We start from the raw sequence: 17,603 nt of genomic DNA on the forward strand, positions 1-17,603 counted from the left end.
TCCATGTAAATCTAAGAGTTTGTCTTATGCAACAGTTTTTGTCCATTGGTTTTCATTGACCCACTACACATATCCGGGTTTGTAATGCAGAAGTAAACAATAGCAGGGTAAACTTCTATAGTGGCGAATGGGAGACCACAGCAAAAATATATAATTTTTTGCATTCCCATTTGCTCCAACAGCAAAAAAAAAAACTTAACTATCATATTTCCACGTCTTTCCAAAAGAGGGTAAAAATAGAGATTGGAGGATTATGGGAGTAAGGAGAGAGCTATATGAGAAACCTGTGGTAACTAGGTTTTTTAAAACCAGTTCCAGGGTAGTATAATAAAAAGTATAATGTTATAAAATTACACTTTATAATAAAAAAAATGAAAATATTAAGTGTGCTAGATTTATGCTGAAAAAAAAAAATGAAAACATCATCAAAGTCTGTGAAAAGGAGAATTTTTTTTTTTTATTATCAGCAAGTTGACTAACATGTATTACAGTGTCAAAATAAGAGTTCCACAAGAAATGGCACTCGAACATGACATACTCGTAATTACTTCAGAAAGTAGGATAATTCCAAAAAAATGTGAAGGCAGAATAAACATCAAATATGTTCTGATTGGCTGTGATTATGTGGTTCCAAACAGTTTTTTGTTTTTTTGTTTTTGTTTGGGCATACACATTTGTCAGGTCATGCCTGTTTAGTACAGGGTTTTATTAAAGGTGCACTCAGTAATTTTTTCCTCATTAAAAAGTTGTACTCCAAAAGAAATTAACTGGCGTTTTTAAAACATATGTATAAAATCATGACCTCTCACATGAGATGAGGACTCTAGCCATATCAATAACCTTATAAAAGCTATTTAAATCTACATGAAGAGCATCCCCTCATAGGGGCTGCCATGTTAAAATCGCATGACCAATCGAATACTACTTGCTTAATCTCATTAGGCATCCTGTTACTGGACACTTTCTCTCTTGGATTAAATTAATCATGGCTGACTGTCAATAGTGAATTTCTACAATGGCATCTGTAACTGACAACAACTGATTTTGAATGATACTGCATCCATGTCGCTAGTTTTCACTGTACGTCCAAGGTGCACCCATAAATTATTTTTTGTTTTTTTTTACTTGATACTGACACCTATTGGTGTGGATGCAGCATCACGCAGAAGCAAATGTTTTTGGTTAGAAATACCCTATAAGCAGGTGTATTTATTAATTTATTGCTCAATCATAATTATCCAAAAATAGGTTGATTACCGAGATAAAGTGAGTAGTGAGGCTGGTCATGTGATCTCCACATAGTGACACCCATGAGGGTGTACCCAGCTCCATTAAGAATTAAACAGCTTTTTCTATAAGACTAATAATACTGGAGTCTTCGTCTCATATGAGTGTTCATCATTTTAAAAATACTATTCATTTCTTTCTGTGTAAAAAGTTTTTTAATCAGCCAAAACTTTCTGAGTGCACCTTTAATGAGCTGTGTTGAGCATAAATGAGAAGAAACTTCAGGGCAATCATGGAGTTCTGATGTGAACACTAGAGGGCTCTTCCGTGTCTGGAGATATTTAAAGCACCGGAGCAGTTAAGCCACCAAGGCACAATCAGTCATCATCAGATGACCTTGACTCAGAGTAGATACTGTAGGTCAGATGTCCTACTAGCATAGAGTTGAAGCTAGCGCTGTGACAGTCAGAGTGGTGTGTGCATGTCTGTTTGTGTGTCTGTGTGTGTGTGTGCATAGTCTATTCATGTATTCGCACAGTGTTAAAGTTTGAGTTAAACCTGATTTTCCAGTTACCTCTACCATCAATGTGTAATGCAATGTGTGCAAAACTAAAATGGACTTACATACTTACATCTTTTTCCCCTCTTACTCCCTAATACAAACACGTCTTCTATCCCCTGTCCCCTGAGGCTTCATAATTAATAAGTGTCATTCTTGTATATCCAACAAGAGCAGAAGAAAACCGGTCTGAAATCACTGAAGGAGAAGGTTTTTTTTAAATATACAGTACATAGTTGCAAGATGTTTATAATGGGTGCTGATAAGGCAGTAAAGGCAGACTTTGCACCCTCTCAAGGCATGTGTTGACTCTCTACACAGCCTCACCCTTCTTTATGACCTACGCATAATGCATCATGCACTCAGGGATTATGACGTTGTCAGTGATTAGAAGATAATCACTCATGGTGCTTTTTTGCATCTTGGTTGATTTTTGAGAGAGTAAGGTCACTAGTGTGTTCTTAGAAGGTGTGCTGGAGAAACTTCTTGAGTGTCTCAACACATATTAATATGTCTCTTGTGTGTACATGCTGACAGAGCTCAGAACTACTGTTGACAATTGTTTAGAGATCCATCCAACTGGTTTGCCAACCCTGTGTGTGTGTGTGTGTGTGTGTGTGTGTGTGTGTTATTTATTCTGTGTGGTTACTAAGGATTCCTGTGATCAGCTAACCACTCAGAACAGAAATGGTTTTGCCCGTTAAGCACGGCATCATTTCCTGTTTATGCGTGTACCCCATTGCACTTCTCTCGCCCCCCTCCCCCATCCCACCCCATGCTGTTCAGTAGTTATAGCTGAATGTGCAACAAAAAGTGACCACCACTACAAAACATCCCAGTGACTCTGCAGAAATGTACTTGGGTAGTTGAAAAATAACCCGTCCATGACCTTTTCCAAGAATTTAGGTTAAAATGTACATTTATGTGTTAGGAAAAGTTTACGTGCTATTTTAAGTTTTAATAACAAATTTTAATCACCTTTTAGCTTTCTTAGTAGTTCAATTTAACTACTAAGAATCTACTTAGTCCTATAGAGTAACAATTACATTTTTAAAAGTACCAACAGGGCTCAACAATTAGGAAGGTGTGAGAGAGTTTAAAGGGATAGTACACAAAAATGAAAATTCTTTCATCATTTACTCACCCTCATGCCATCCCATATGTGTATGACTTTCTTTTTTCAGTAGAACACAAATTAAGATTTTTAGAAAAATATTTTAGCTACAATGCAATTGAATGGTGATCAGACCTTTGTAGCTCCAAAAATCACATAGGATACATAAAAGTAATCATTATGACTGTGGCTAAATGTATATCTTCAGAAGCTATATGATAGATGTGGGTGAGAAACAGATAGAAATTTAAGAAATTTTTTACCCTAAATCTCCACTTTCACTTTCATTTTTACATCTGAAAGCCACGTGGTGCCTGTTTAGTTTAATTTTCACATCTGAGTAAAAAAGGACTTAAACTTAGACAGACGCTCATGGAGCATCTTGTATCGTTGTGTAGCGTTTCAGCGTCTTGCACCATACTGTCGCATTTTTAAGTTCTGTTTCAAGTTAAAAGTAGTTTGAAACTTTGAAAAGATACCTGCAAGATCCCTGAATTCTATTGTGCTCAGACAAGGTGTCTTTAATTGCAAAATTTAGTTATCTGTGAATGGCTACTTTTTCATTTCATGTTGCCTGTCTGCTCTCATTTGTTTGACAAAGCCTGTACAGTACAGCCCACTCTTTTTCTATGTCTATGGTACAGCTCCAAGATGAGGCTTCGCTGACTGCACCCTGCTGACTGTGGAATACACAAAACCACAAGGCTTATTACATAATTTATGTCCAGGATGAATTGCTTTTGTGTAACACATTATTTTTCATACAATTAATCACACTGTAACAATTAAGACGGTAAGGAGGAAGCTGGGACCGGCTTGACAAACACATAGACATTTAATGACACTTTTCGGTGTGTAAAGAAACAAAAACACGCACTGCTTTTCAGCCAGATACGTCAAATCATAAAACACACACAAGAACGCAGACAAGCTTTGTGCATCTCTCTCCCATCTGCCGCTGTCTCTTCTCCTTAAATACTACCACCTCCCCTCACTGGAACGCGAGGCTGGTGTGGTGCGCAGATGGAAGTCATTCGCCACTTATCTTCCTGGCCTCGCTCTGCCCAGACGCCGCTCGGCTCCACCCTGCTCACCACATACCCCCATCGCCGAACTCAGCTCGGGGATTTCTCCGGCCTGTGACCTCCCCCCCCCTCCCCCCTTCCCCCCATTTCTAGGGAGGGAGCGAGCATCGACGGGTCACACCGGTCTCCAGATCTGACCTGTGCATGCCTGGGAGGGGGAACAGGACGAAGGGGGGGGGGGGGGATAACAAAAGGGAGAGAGAAAGCAGAGAGGGGAGAAAGAGGAGAGAGAGTCGGGCTCGCCAGCCCTGGACACGCCATCGACTGGCCCTCAGCTCGCTGTTGTGCTTCACGTCTGCGACGCCGGACAATGGCACTGGACCCCTCTGCCGTCCCTTTTGTTTATGCTGTGGTGGCCGATATGGCAGTTTTCTTGGAATGACTGTATACTGATAGCTAGCGGCATGTATACAACATCATGCAAAAGCAATTGTTTTTGGTTACCAATGTCATTTTAGAAATGCACTTTTCACAGTCAGCCATGATTAATTTATTAAGTGAATGAAAGTGTATGAGAATAAGGGGGGTTACTAAGATAAAATGAGTAGGATTTGACTGGTCATGTGATCTCAACATGGCGGTCCTCATGAGAAAGACCAACTCAATGTAAAATAGGTTTTTATTAGGCTGCCAATATGAAAGGAGCGTACATGATTTAAACATTTTCAAAAAGTACTATTTATTTCTTTAGAAGTAAACGTTTTTAATGTGGAAAAAAGTACACATTACACAGTACACCTTTAAATATGTATTCAAGGTAATGATATCTAGACTAGCTGTAGATTTGGATTTGTTGAAAATGAAACAATGACGTGATAATGTTGGCAGCATAAGTTGGACTAAAAATTATAAACAAATTAGTAATTTTCTGCACTGTAATGTTTTCCAGCAAACATGTGTTTAAGACTTTGTAGTTGTCATGGAGCACTGTTTCTACCAAAAATAATAATGTGTTGCTAAAAATAGCAATTTATAGATATTTATTTACAGCAGTGACAATGAAAACTAATTGTTGAGCCCTGTACAAAAATTGCATGTAGTCTCTTAATTAATATGAGGTCATAAAAGCTGCATGTATGTTAATTATACAATAATTTGAAAATGTTACTTAAAATACTTTCAGATGAAGTATAGCATGTCACACTTCAGGATACTACTGTCACTATTTGACAAATCATGTTAATTACCCACTTACTGTATGTGAGTGTGTGTGATTTTGTGTTTCAGGCTTGTGTGTTTATTTGTGTGAATGGGAGGTGGAGGAAAATGTTGTGTACACTTGTGTGGAATGATAATTGCATGTTTCCTTTGTACCTATTGTCTGGTGGCATCTTTTGCGTTGGACGATTGTTTTTCTTGTCTTCTCAATTTTTAACACTACTGGTTCTAAATAGAGTTATTTTTTTTCTTCTTCTTTTTTTTTTTTGTAACATGCATATGCACTGAAGTACAAGCACAAACACACACCCTTGTGAAATCAATGATTTCCACCTAATCTACTTAACTAAAGCAATGTAAAACACTATGACATGTGAGTACCTGTTTCTTAGGAACTGGAATGAGATTTACAGACGTTTCCAGGACTGAGTGTTAGTGAGGTTGGCTTAACTTCTATTTACATCTTTAAATGTTTTACAATGCAGGAACTCAGGAAACTGATCTATAATCAGGACATACAAGTTAACTATTTTTTTCAGTCAGTTGCATTCTGTAAAAAACTTTTCTTCTGTCAATGGACAATCTCATTCACAGTCCATTACACAGTCACGCACCCACACAGACGTATTTCTCTCTCTCTCTCGTTTGCTCCCAGAAAATCAGGAAAGAAGGGTTCTTGGGTGTGACAGGGAAAAGGAGAAATAAATAAAAAGACTGACAGAGAGAGAGAGAGAGAGAGAGAGAGAGAGAGAGGTGTAGGAGGTGGCACCTTTTCTCTGCCCCACCCCTCACAGGCACTGAGTAAACACTCTTCTACCTACTGCACCTCCAATCACACACTCTGCTCCTCTACCCTACAAAGAAAGAGGGTAACCACTGATGCCAGAGAGAGAGAAGGCCTGAGAGAGAGAGACAGAGAGAGAGAGAGAGAGAGAGAGAGTGTGTGTGTGTGACTGACTGTGTGTGAGTGAAACAGCATCACAGTACACACAGCAGCTACAGTGCCACTTGGACACACATTCATTCACCTGAAGAGGCAGGTAAAGTCTGTGTTTTTGCCTTCCACAAGAGTGTATTTTCTGTTTGTGAGCAGTCTATTAGTTCAGACTCTTGTTTTAGCCCAAAAGCGACTTTTTGTGGACTGTTTGCGTCTTTGTTTTTGGATTACTGTCCTTTTTAAAAATTTTGAATGACAATATTGTAATGACCTTTGGTGACCTTCAGGGGAACTTTAAAGAGGAAAGAAATCCATTTGCTTACCATATGGTAAGTATATTGAAGTGTAAATTCCACAAAGGAACAAAAATAAGTTTAAAATGACTATAGATTATGCTGTAATCTGGCTAGCTGCATTGCTTGTTTATGCAAGTGAGCGTAAAATAGCCTAAAATGCAATTGTGCGTTACTGTGCGCTGCGTTGGTTGTTGGTCTCTGGACTCGACTTTTTCAGCCTCCTATGTTTGCTGCTGGTGTGGGCCCAGACCTGTGCGTGTTACTGTTATCGGCTGCCGTATTTTCTCAATCAGTGACAGAGGTATGTATTGATTTCACAAAAGAGAAAGTTATGAGACAACAATACTCAGCTACCAGTGTTCCTACTTGAAGTATTTTGAACAGATCATCAGCTGTGTGTGTATTTGTGGGTCTGTATCAGTGACTAGTGTTTGATCAGCCATGTCACATTGTTTTGCAGTAAGTAGATTAACTGCAGGAGTGAAGAGTTCAAACTAAAAGATAAGAAACCTCAAGATGTCATCAGCATTTGCAACTTATTCCAGTGCTCTATGTGTGTGTGAGCCAGAGGACTGTGTGTAACAGGTGCATAGATTACAAAGAGTTATTAATTTGTGGGTTTGTGTTTGATTGAGTGTGTATTCACCGTAATCACTTTTAGTTTTCTCACTTCCTTCTTCCTGTTTTGTTATTGATTATTAGGGTTTTTTTTATTTTAGTGCCTATCAAGAAAATCTTGCTTTTGTGTTTTTGGCTAGTTTCTTAGTCATGAGATCAAAATGTTTGTATGCTTGTCATATCAATGTCTGGCTAAATGTTTTACTGTAGCCTGTTTTCATAGAGAATTGAAACAGAGGATTACAGGAACTGAGAATGGTCTTGTGGGAGATGCAGTTACCATGTCCACTTGCTATCTGTGTGCTGTCGTTTAACTGTTGTGTTCTGTATTATGAAACTGTAATGTGTTCTTTATTTATATCTTTAGTGACTTTGATCTCTTGTGATCTGGATTAGTCTATCTTCAGTGCAGATAATATCTTTAGAAGAGATAGCTTGTAAAAAAAATAAAAATACAATTACAAATCACAAATTACAAGTATGTTTTTTTAAGTCAACATTAAATGGCAGTACAACAAATTGTATTTATAATGCCATGGTGTATAAGGAATATTAAGGGTTCAATACAATTTAAGCTCAGTCAACAGCATTTGTGGCACAATGTTGATTACCACAAAAATTAATTTAGACTCGTCATCCTTTTCTTTAAAAAAAGCTAAATCTGGCTAACAGTGAGGCATTTACAATAGAAGTGAATGGGGCCAATCCATAAACGTTAAAATACTCACTGTTTCAGAAGTATTGCCACAAAATATAAACAATGTGTGTGTTAACGTGATTTTAGTGTGATAAAATCTCTTACTAACTTTTTCTGTGTAAAGTTCAAAATTTACAACTATCACGTAATGCTGTAAAAGTAATGCAGTAAAACGGCGATTTAAACAACTTTACAGCTAAAATAATACATACCTTTTAATAGAAGAATGAAAGTGCTTTTATAAAATTATAAGCCTCACATTTCTGTATTTAAACTCTCCAAATATTGGCCCCATTCACTTCCATTGCAAGTGCCTCACTGTAACCTCAATTTTTGAGAAACAGGTCGAAATTAATTTTTGTGGTTATTTACCACAAATTAACAATTAAACAATATAAACTAATGTATTTTCTTTTTCTTTTTTATTTCTTTTTCTTTTTTTTTTGTTGTTTTTTTGCATTTTTGAGTCATGCTAATTGGGTGGTTTAAATGTGCTTAATTGACTGAATGGTCTTAAAAATAGGTTGAATTTTTTGTAAGCAAAATATATTTTCGTTCTTTTTTTATTTAGGGGTGAATTATGAGCCCAGACATGCTCTTAACAGGCTTCGTGAGGTTCACTTGTATACTTTCAAAGTTCTGTCAATCCCACAGTCTTGTTCAGCAGTTCAGATTGATTATTACTGTGACAAATTAACTGGAGCTGGAGCTGGAGGTTCATATCACAGTGCAATTGTCAAGAGGTGCACAGTGTGCAAAGTGACAATCAACAATCAGTAAGAATTTAGACAAAAGAAGTATCTACTAAATTTATCGTTGTGTATTTTTTATTGGGTAAGTTCAGAGAGCTTGTTAAACTGTAGAGAATTGTGGATTCTCATTTTGAGTGAGGATATGTTAATGATCATTGCAGTAATTACGAGGTGCCACAAGGGTCAAAGTTTGTCAGAGATGAGGTTTAATAATTGTAGAATGCTATTATACAAGCACAAGTTTTTTGCTTGGTCACTGAGAAGAAGACAAAGTTCTGCACTTTTTGGTTTGTCATGTGAGTGGTTGACTGAATATGAGCTGTTTTAAGAGGTCTCTTTAGCAGTACACATTAACCCACAAGATTATCTGTTGGCACGGCAACAAACGTTGACTTTTAATGCGCTGAACACTGTGTATGGACACTGATTGTAAATGGAGTTAATCTAAACCTTACTGACAACCAAACATTCAGACCAACTCTCTCTCTCTTTCTCTCACTCACTCTTTCCTCGTCTTCATGACACTCAGACCACTAGAACTTGTGTGTTTGTGAGTGCTTTCTTTGCTCTCTTGGTTGCTCTATAGGGTGTATGTTGTTAAAATAGCTCTTGGCATGACTAAAGAGCTAACCTTAGTCAGGTAGATGCCATATTTAATTTGCCGTGATTGAAAACGAGGCTGTGGGGCATCTAAATGTACTCAACTCACTAATTGCTTTTTTTAGCTTTAAATTATGTCCCTTACAAAAATCGAGAGTTCATGGCAAACTTGTGGCAAATTGTCCAGTGTTGCCAATGATTTGCTGCAGGTTCACCACTACCGTTGAAGAGCTGCACACTACTAGTAAACAAGCTCATCTGAATGTGAAAATTATAAGTGGCAAATTTGTGGCAAGCTTGCGGATAGTTTGCCAGAACTGTAGTACCCCTTTTGTTTTTACAGGGGTACTACAGTCAACAGGAATGCATATTTAACTAACCATATTCTAACCATTAGAGGAGTGAAAATGCAAAAATGTCTTTACATTTGCAAGTAAATTTTAGAGTGAAAATGCAACTTCTGAACTGTGCACACCATTATTTATGTGATAGAGATTACTTCCTGGTTTTCATGGGACCAGAACCCGTGTCTCAGAAGTTGCTCAGGCAACACAGTAGAGCCAGAGGGAAAGATAAACATGTTTGAACTGATGCGAAAATGTCTGATGGGGAATGGCACTTGTCAGTAAGTTTGCAGAATGGGGTCAATTTCAGGGTTCTTGAACATTCGGAAGCAACATGTTGATTTCCTGTGTGATTATGTTGGGTCTAGATATGCACAAACACTTAAACAAAATTAAAAATGAGATCTCTTTAATATCTAAACCTTTTCTCCTTGACAGCAATGAGAATAAATAGAGAGCAAATTGAGATATTGTTTTTCTTAAGAGAAAGACCCTAGTAATCTCCCATGCATCTCCTCTAGAGTTTTAGAAGTGAGCTCAACAATATTTTAAACTATTACTTTTTTCAAGACCAAATTATCTGAGCTATGCAATTCACAAAAATTGTATAGCTTTGTAATCTGTCAATGGTTGTATCATTTGTGTCTATTTTTCCTAAGACATTTTGTGAGAAACCACTGATACCTCTGAACCTCTGTTGATACATTAATGTAACATTACTCAGAGCTCCATTGAGTCTCCTGAGCTATGAAACAGCTTACATTTCACACACACACACAACCCTTGTGTGTAAGAGAGAGTCTGTTTATTTGAATGTACACTTTTAAGGATGAATTCTTGTTACTCTGTCAACAACCTTGTTATTCATTCACACCACATGCATGTATTATGCATCTTATCAAAGTGGAGCACAAATACACATACAGTACATGTGATGATATGTAAGCAAACAATTTAGATGAAAATCTCAGCAACTGACTGATGACTTAAAAAGCTACCCTCCACCCCAATCCCCCCCTGACTGATGACTTAAAATCTAAAATCAACCCCCCCCCCCCCCTCCCATGACTTAAAATGCTACCCTCCACCCCAATCCCCCACCCCACACACACACTCATACACATATATACACACTTTCTCTAATCATCCAAAATGTCAGTGCTTTATTTTCTGATTCATTTTTAAAGCCACGGTTACCCAGCTCTGTACAGCAGGTGTTTGTGTGTGTATGTGTGTATACTTTGTGTGTGTTTGCTGACAGTCAAGTTCTCTTGGAAGCCAGCATGTGTATTGTTCTAGTCTTCTACATTTCACTCTTTTCTTTCACCAAGATTGAAGGAGTTTCACCCAAGTGATACTAATTGATCTGTCTGCACACAAAAGTCCTGTGTGTGTTTCTGAGTGTGTGTGTGCAATTGTGTGTGTGAGTTTATATGTGCTGATTGTCACATATTGTTTTGTGTGTAAAATAAGTCAAAGATCAGATTCTTCTGTCAATCAGTGTCTTAGATAATGACAAACCATCATCTCGTGATCACACACACACACACACACACACACACACACACACACACACACACACACACTCCATAGACATAATGATTTTTATACTGTACGAACTATAGACTCTATCCCCTAACCCTAACCCTTCCCCTAAACCTAACCCTCACAAAAAACTTTCTGCATTTTAATATTTTCAATAAAACATCGTTTAGTATGTTTTTTAAGCGATTTGAATTATGGGGACCCTAGAAATGTCCTCATAAACCACATTTATAGCATAATACTCTTGTAATTACAAATTTCCTAGGAAACCACCCAAACCTGCCTACACACACAACACACACACACACACACACACACACACACACACACACACACACACACATAACCTATAAACCCCTCACTCTGTCCAAGAAAGTTCTTCCTTGATTATTAACACACCTCTTTTAATTTAGTAATTTGTTATTACTATAATTTGTTCATATGCTTAAATGACCCAAAATATATGATATAATTTTGTCAATATGAACACACACCTAGACAGTATGGTAGTGTGGTAATATATGGAAAAGACCATATTAATTACCCTTGGCTCATTTGTACAGGCAGAAGTAGCATTTGCTGCCATTTTACATGTGCATGATAAAAACCATATAGAAGACATACGTTTATGTACAGTATGTGATATTCGATATAAATTGCAAAAGCAAATATGTTCTGGATTCTGTTTTTTCAAGGCCTGTTGTAAAAAGAACATTCTGCGTGTGTGTGTGTGTGTGTGCAGCTAGTGATTTGTGTTGGTTAATCATCCACCTGCTGCTGCCTCAGGTTTCCTTGCACACACACACACACACACACACACACACACACACACACACACACACACACACAAGTAAAGGTCAACCATTGCCAGGCAAGTACAATGAGAAATGGAGATCTGATGTTTGATGGAAAATAAATAATATTTTCTCTCCCTGTTGATTTCTCATCTCTCTCTCTCTCTCTCTCTCTCTCTCTCTCTCTCTCTCTCTCTCTTGTCAATCGTCTTTCATTCCCTCTCTCATTTCTATCTTGACCTGTCTTCTCCCTCCCTCTTTCGCCACTGATTCTCACTTCCTGCTGCTCTCTGTATCTCTGTACGGAACAAGGAAACTTCCAATAGTCTCACTTCCAGAAACACATGACAGCCTAAAGGGGCCGTTCAAACAGGAAACATTTTGTGTTCAGAAACAGCGAGACGCAGCACAACGAAATGAAGTAGAACGCAGGGGTCTCGAGACACGTTTTAACAGTTTAAGGTGCCCATCAGACAGAAGACATTCTTGCATAAAAAAATAAAATAAAGCTAGTTCTTGCGTAAAAAAAACCTAGACGCAGCTAAATGAATGGAACAGAATGCAAGTGTCTCAAAGTGCATAAAAATAATAAAAAAAAGTGAAGCCCTTTAAATGCCTTAACGCAACGCTGATGTCGCATCACATCGGTCAGACGTCCATCTAGCATGTGTTTACTTAACAGATGATTGTGTCTTTTGTCCCCACCACTGATTTATAGTAGCCTACCTTATAATTGCTTTTTACAACTTTTGCTGAATCACTTTACTATTCTAAGTTTCTTTATTCACTATCTTCCATCATTTATTGTCTCTCTCGTCCTCTCCTTCCTCCTGAATTCTGCTGAATCATCTTCTATTCTCACACTTCTCATTTAACTCACACTGAGAGTCTATCCAGAATCTAATACAAACTGACAACCAGTAGCATTACATTTGACAGTTTTTTGGAAGACATTCTTTCCATTCCTTTATATGTTTTTTTTTTTTTTTTTTTTTTTTTTTGCTGTTAAGAACTATTGTTCATCATTGATCTGTACTGTTATGTTTGTCATGGGGCAGCTGCCTGTACATAAAGTCAACATTCACAATCCTTTTAGCTTTTGTAATCTGGATAATGAAATGGCAAAACATGTATGGCAGGACTTAATTTTATTTATCTGAAATTGATTGGATTGTGAAAAGTGGATGTTACATACCAGAATAATGCCAAGACAATGGAGGGGAGGGTTTGAAAAAATAAGAGCATTTGTAATGTCCTCTGAAAATGAAAGTCATTTAAGAGGCGGAGCAAATTATTACATTTTGATGAAAAATTACGAATTATGGAATTTTTGTGTAATCATTCACAATAAGCATTGAACATGCATTGAGAAAGTTCATGTTGACTTTAAGTTTCCTAAAATTAACCCTTTAGTTACAGGGTTATGAGCTGGTTATGCCAATGTCTCCTCATATCTGAACTTCAACCCTTTGCAGAAGTGATCACATAAATGCTGTATTCACAGAAGTATTACTAAAATATCTTCTATTGGTTGGTCTGTTCGTCCCTCTTAGCTTTTGATTAGTCAGTCTGCTTTTCTTCCTGTTTCAGCTTGGCCTTGAGCCACACATATACTGATTTTCTGTATATGTGTGTGTATGTGTGTGAATGAGGAAATGTGTGTGCATGTGTGTGTAAGAGAGTTTTGGGTTAGTACTGCTGAGTTGCCTGTTATTCCAACCTCACACTCACAGTCACATGCTGCTCCAACAAGCCTCTTAGAACACATCATGAGAAAACCAGGTACTAACTTGAGCACTGTGTGTTTTAGATTACAAACTGGTAATTATAAGGGTATTATGCTATAAATGTGGTTTATGAGGACATTTCTAGTGTCTCCATAATTCAAATCGCTTAAAAAAAACATACTAAACAATGTTTTATTGAAAATGTAAAAATGTAGAAAGTTTTTGGTGAGGGTTAGATTTAGGGGTAGGGTTAGGATTAGGGTTAGGGGATAGAATCTATAGTTTGTACAGTATAAAAATAATTATGTCTGTGGAGAGTCCTCATAATGATAGCTGCACCAACATGTGTGTGTGTGTGTGTGTGTGTGTGTGTATGTATGTGTGTTGTTGTTGTTCATTTGTAGATTTGAACTTTATTGCTGGAGTAAATGAATAATTAATTACCTTTAAACTGTTTTTATTTTATATGTGTTCCAGTTCTCTTGATTGTATTTTTGTGTCTTTGAAATCTGTGAACTTAGTTGTGCATTTTAGGATAAGCTGTGATTGGGTCAGCATGCTCTGCATGTGTAACCATGGTTTTATTGCTAAGCAACTACCATACCCTCTAACAGGGCATCAAGGTCTGGCTAACTGCTCATGCTAAATTACTGACTAAAGCAAACTAACAGTAACACATATTCTGGTTGAATATATATAAAATATTTCATTATCCAGATTAACACCCAGACTCCCTACAAAGTACTAAAGTTTCATTAGTGAGAAATACCTGTTTCATTTATCAAAGATTTTGTAGTTCTATTCCTCTGTGTCCTGCTTATGAAAAATTCTGGACTATAGGATTTGGGTGTTTTGGAGATTTTTTCCATGCTAAAGAATGTAGATGCAGCTTAGTGAGGTTTGTTAGGAAGCTTTAGGCGGAGAAGAGGATTTAAGTTTGTGTGTGTGTGTGTGTGTGTGTGTGTTAAATAATATAAATAAGATTTAATGTATAATTTAAAGCATAAGCATGTAATTTCTGCGACACTATTGCCACCGAACGGAATAGCAAAAAGAAACAATGTTTTCAAAACAGCTTTCTGAATACGCCCCACGTCTGCTGTTGTTCAGAAAGTCAGTTAGTCCCATTGCAAACTCATGACATTGTTTGTGTAACGTTGTTAGGGTAAGTCTAAGAGGGTCCCTCAAAACAAACACAGGAATTTTTATCCGCTACAAAGACTGGTCCGCTACAGTGTTTACAGTTTTCAAGGAAATGAACCTATGAATGGCTTACTTATTAAAGTTGTCTCTTTATATTAAGCTGGGATAGAAGAAAGTATTTTAACACCGAAAAAGTTACTTAACTTCAGCTTTTAAATGTAATAAGATAAATGTAATGTAATAAATTAAACAATTATATGATGATTATATAATGTATAATGTATGATATGTCAAGTATTGACTTTCTCTGTTGATTGCCTCTGGATTACTAACAACTCTCTGGCGCATCTGTACACAGTGACATTTATTCCAGGGTACTCAACTAATCAGTTTTTACACTTGAGTTAAAAAAGTCAGAAAGTGTATCGAATTTGTATTGTTTATGGAGAGACATTATTATTTGTGTATTGGTGCTCATAGTTTGATTAGAACATGAAACATAAAAAGCAAATAACATTTTCTGTTTTTTTTAGACTCCAGTCCTGATTGGATGCTTATTTCAGAATGACAGCAGAAGACTCAGCCGCTGCCGTTGCTATGAGTAATCCTAGCCCTTCCTCCACTTCTAAGGCCTCCTCAGGGCATCCTCAACATCACAGCTCCATTCCAGAGGGTGTGGCTGGGGCCCCCAACGAAGCTGCACTTTTGTCCTTAATGGAGCGGACAGGCTACGGAATGGTGCAAGAAAATGGACAGCGCAAATATGGCCCGCCACCTGGCTGGCAAGGCCCCGCCCCCCAACGTGGCTGTGAAATATTTGTGGGTAAAATTCCACGTGACGTTTACGAGGATGAGCTTGTGCCAGTATTTGAAAGTGTAGGACGGGTCTATGAGATGCGCCTGATGATGGACTTTGATGGGAAGAACCGTGGTTATGCATTTGTCATGTACACACAGAAGCACGAGGCTAAGCGAGCTGTTCGTGAACTCAATAACTACGAAATTCGCCCAGGAAGGTTGCTAGGCGTTTGCTCTAGTGTAGATAACTGCCGCCTCTTCATTGGTGGAATTCCCAAAACCAAGAAACGTGAGGAGATCCTGGAGGAAGTTTCCAAGGTGACAGAGGGGGTACTGGATGTGATCGTGTATGCAAGTGCGGCAGATAAGTTGAAGAATCGTGGTTTTGCCTTTGTAGAGTATGAGTCTCACCGTGCTGCTGCTATGGCCAGAAGAAAGCTCATGCCAGGACGAATTCAGGTTTAAGAGCTTACACCATATTCCTAACCCTAAGTCCTAAATCTTTCCCTAAACCCTAAGTCCTAACCCTATCCCTAAACCCTGTATTTCTATTTCGGTATGCCTGTGTATCCCTAGGTGACACTCTGGGATGTCAAACCCTGCTCCTGGAGGGTGATCTTTCTCCAACTCTAATCAAACACAACTCAAATCAAGGTTTTCGGGTTTACTTAAAAAATGACTGGCAGATGTGTTGGAGCAGGGTTAGAAGTAAACTGCACTGGGATGACTCTCCAGGACAGGGACACCCAAACACATGGCTGGACCCTTGAAGCATTCAAGTTAATGGGCCCCTCTTGGTAATGATCGCCAAGTTTGGTCCACCTCGGAAACGATCGCCATCCGGGCGTAGGTCCCTTGTTAACAAGTGCCTAGGCCCCTGAAAGCTTTCCCCTCTGCCCTCCTTATATGTGGCCTTGCTCCAGGAGCAGGGTCTGACACCCCTGCCTAATCCTAACCCTTAACTACCCCTAAATCAAGAGAGAAATTATAGGTTGATAAGAATGGTGCACAGGCCTCCTATCCCCAAACCTAAACCAAACCTTAACCCTACCCTTTCCCTATCCTTAACCTCTACTAGGTTGTTCCCAATTGTCAAAATCATGTTCACCATATTGAATACACCTTGCTGACCTAAAACTGTATGTGTGTGTGTCTTTCTATTGCTGTATGCCTGTGTATACAGCTCTGGGGACACCAGATTGCAGTTGACTGGGCTGAACCTGAGATTGACGTTGACGAGGATGTCATGGAAACAGTAAAGATTCTATATGTGCGGAACCTGATGATAGAGACCAGCGAGGAGACTCTGCGCCAAACCTTTGGCCAGTTCAACCCTGGCTGTGTAGAACGTGTCAAGAAAATCCGAGACTACGCCTTTGTTCACTTTGCCAGTCGAGATGATGCTGTGGTTGCAATGGACAACCTGAACAGCACAGAGATCGAAGGTTCTCTTATCGAAGTGTCCCTGGCCAAGCCTGTGGATAAGGAGCAGTACACTCGTTATCAGAAGGCATCGAAGGGAACACCGGCTGTGACGACTGTCGACAACACCCCACAAAGTTACATGTATCAGTGTGACCCATATACACTCGCCTATTACAGCTATCCCTACAACACACTCATTGGACCCAACCGAGACTACTTCATCAAAGGTTAGAAACCTCAGTATCTCTCCTTTTCTTTCTCAGATCAGAATGAACAGTGAGGAAAGTGTGATTCATAATCATACAAGAATATGTTGTAATGAAATGACAAAATCAATATAACTTTGTTAGAAACTCAACAAATGCAATACCATTTGATGAAATCAGTCAGAATTAACCGAAAACGTTGTAAACAAAAGATTTTCTGTGGAGGCTTTGAGTATCATACTACATCTCCAATGAATCCCAATTCTTTCTCCCATAACAGTCAATAATCACTAGGATCAGAGCTGAAATTCGGTATGTACAAACAACCACAGGGGATGCATTACAATAATGTTAACATTATGTCCCCTATAACCCCTAGCTTTCATTTCAATAGCAAAAAATATTGACCTTTAATAATAATTATAATTATAAGTTTTGAAGCAAGTTTCCTGAACACTCATCCTGTCATTCATTAGTCAAACAAACAGATATCCCTGCCCCAAATTCACACCATTCGTTATTCAAAGCAATGTTTTGAAACTGCCATGGTGTTTCAGTGTTACAGTTCAGGACATGAA

General features: G+C 38.2%; 1 protein-coding gene across 4 annotated transcripts in view; it reads left to right on the top strand.

The window, feature by feature from the left end:
* Window positions 1–17,603, top strand: part of rbm47 (RNA binding motif protein 47) — a 31,647-nt gene that overhangs the window by 4,923 nt on the left and 9,121 nt on the right. For 3 of the 4 annotated variants that reach the window (XM_051701877.1, XM_051701879.1, XM_051701880.1), the window contains exons 2-3: window positions 15,130–15,853; window positions 16,578–17,046. In XM_051701877.1, coding sequence (XP_051557837.1) covers window positions 15,161–15,853; window positions 16,578–17,046 — 1,162 coding nt within the window. In that variant the 5' untranslated portion in view covers window positions 15,130–15,160. Of the gene's footprint in view, window positions 1–13,376; window positions 13,509–15,129; window positions 15,854–16,577; window positions 17,047–17,603 lie in introns of those variants that run through there. The other variant, XM_051701878.1, reaches the window with a different exon arrangement.

The sequence above is a fragment of the Myxocyprinus asiaticus genome, chromosome 7 (assembly GCF_019703515.2).
Source record: "Myxocyprinus asiaticus isolate MX2 ecotype Aquarium Trade chromosome 7, UBuf_Myxa_2, whole genome shotgun sequence".
NCBI lineage: Eukaryota > Metazoa > Chordata > Actinopteri > Cypriniformes > Catostomidae > Myxocyprinus > Myxocyprinus asiaticus.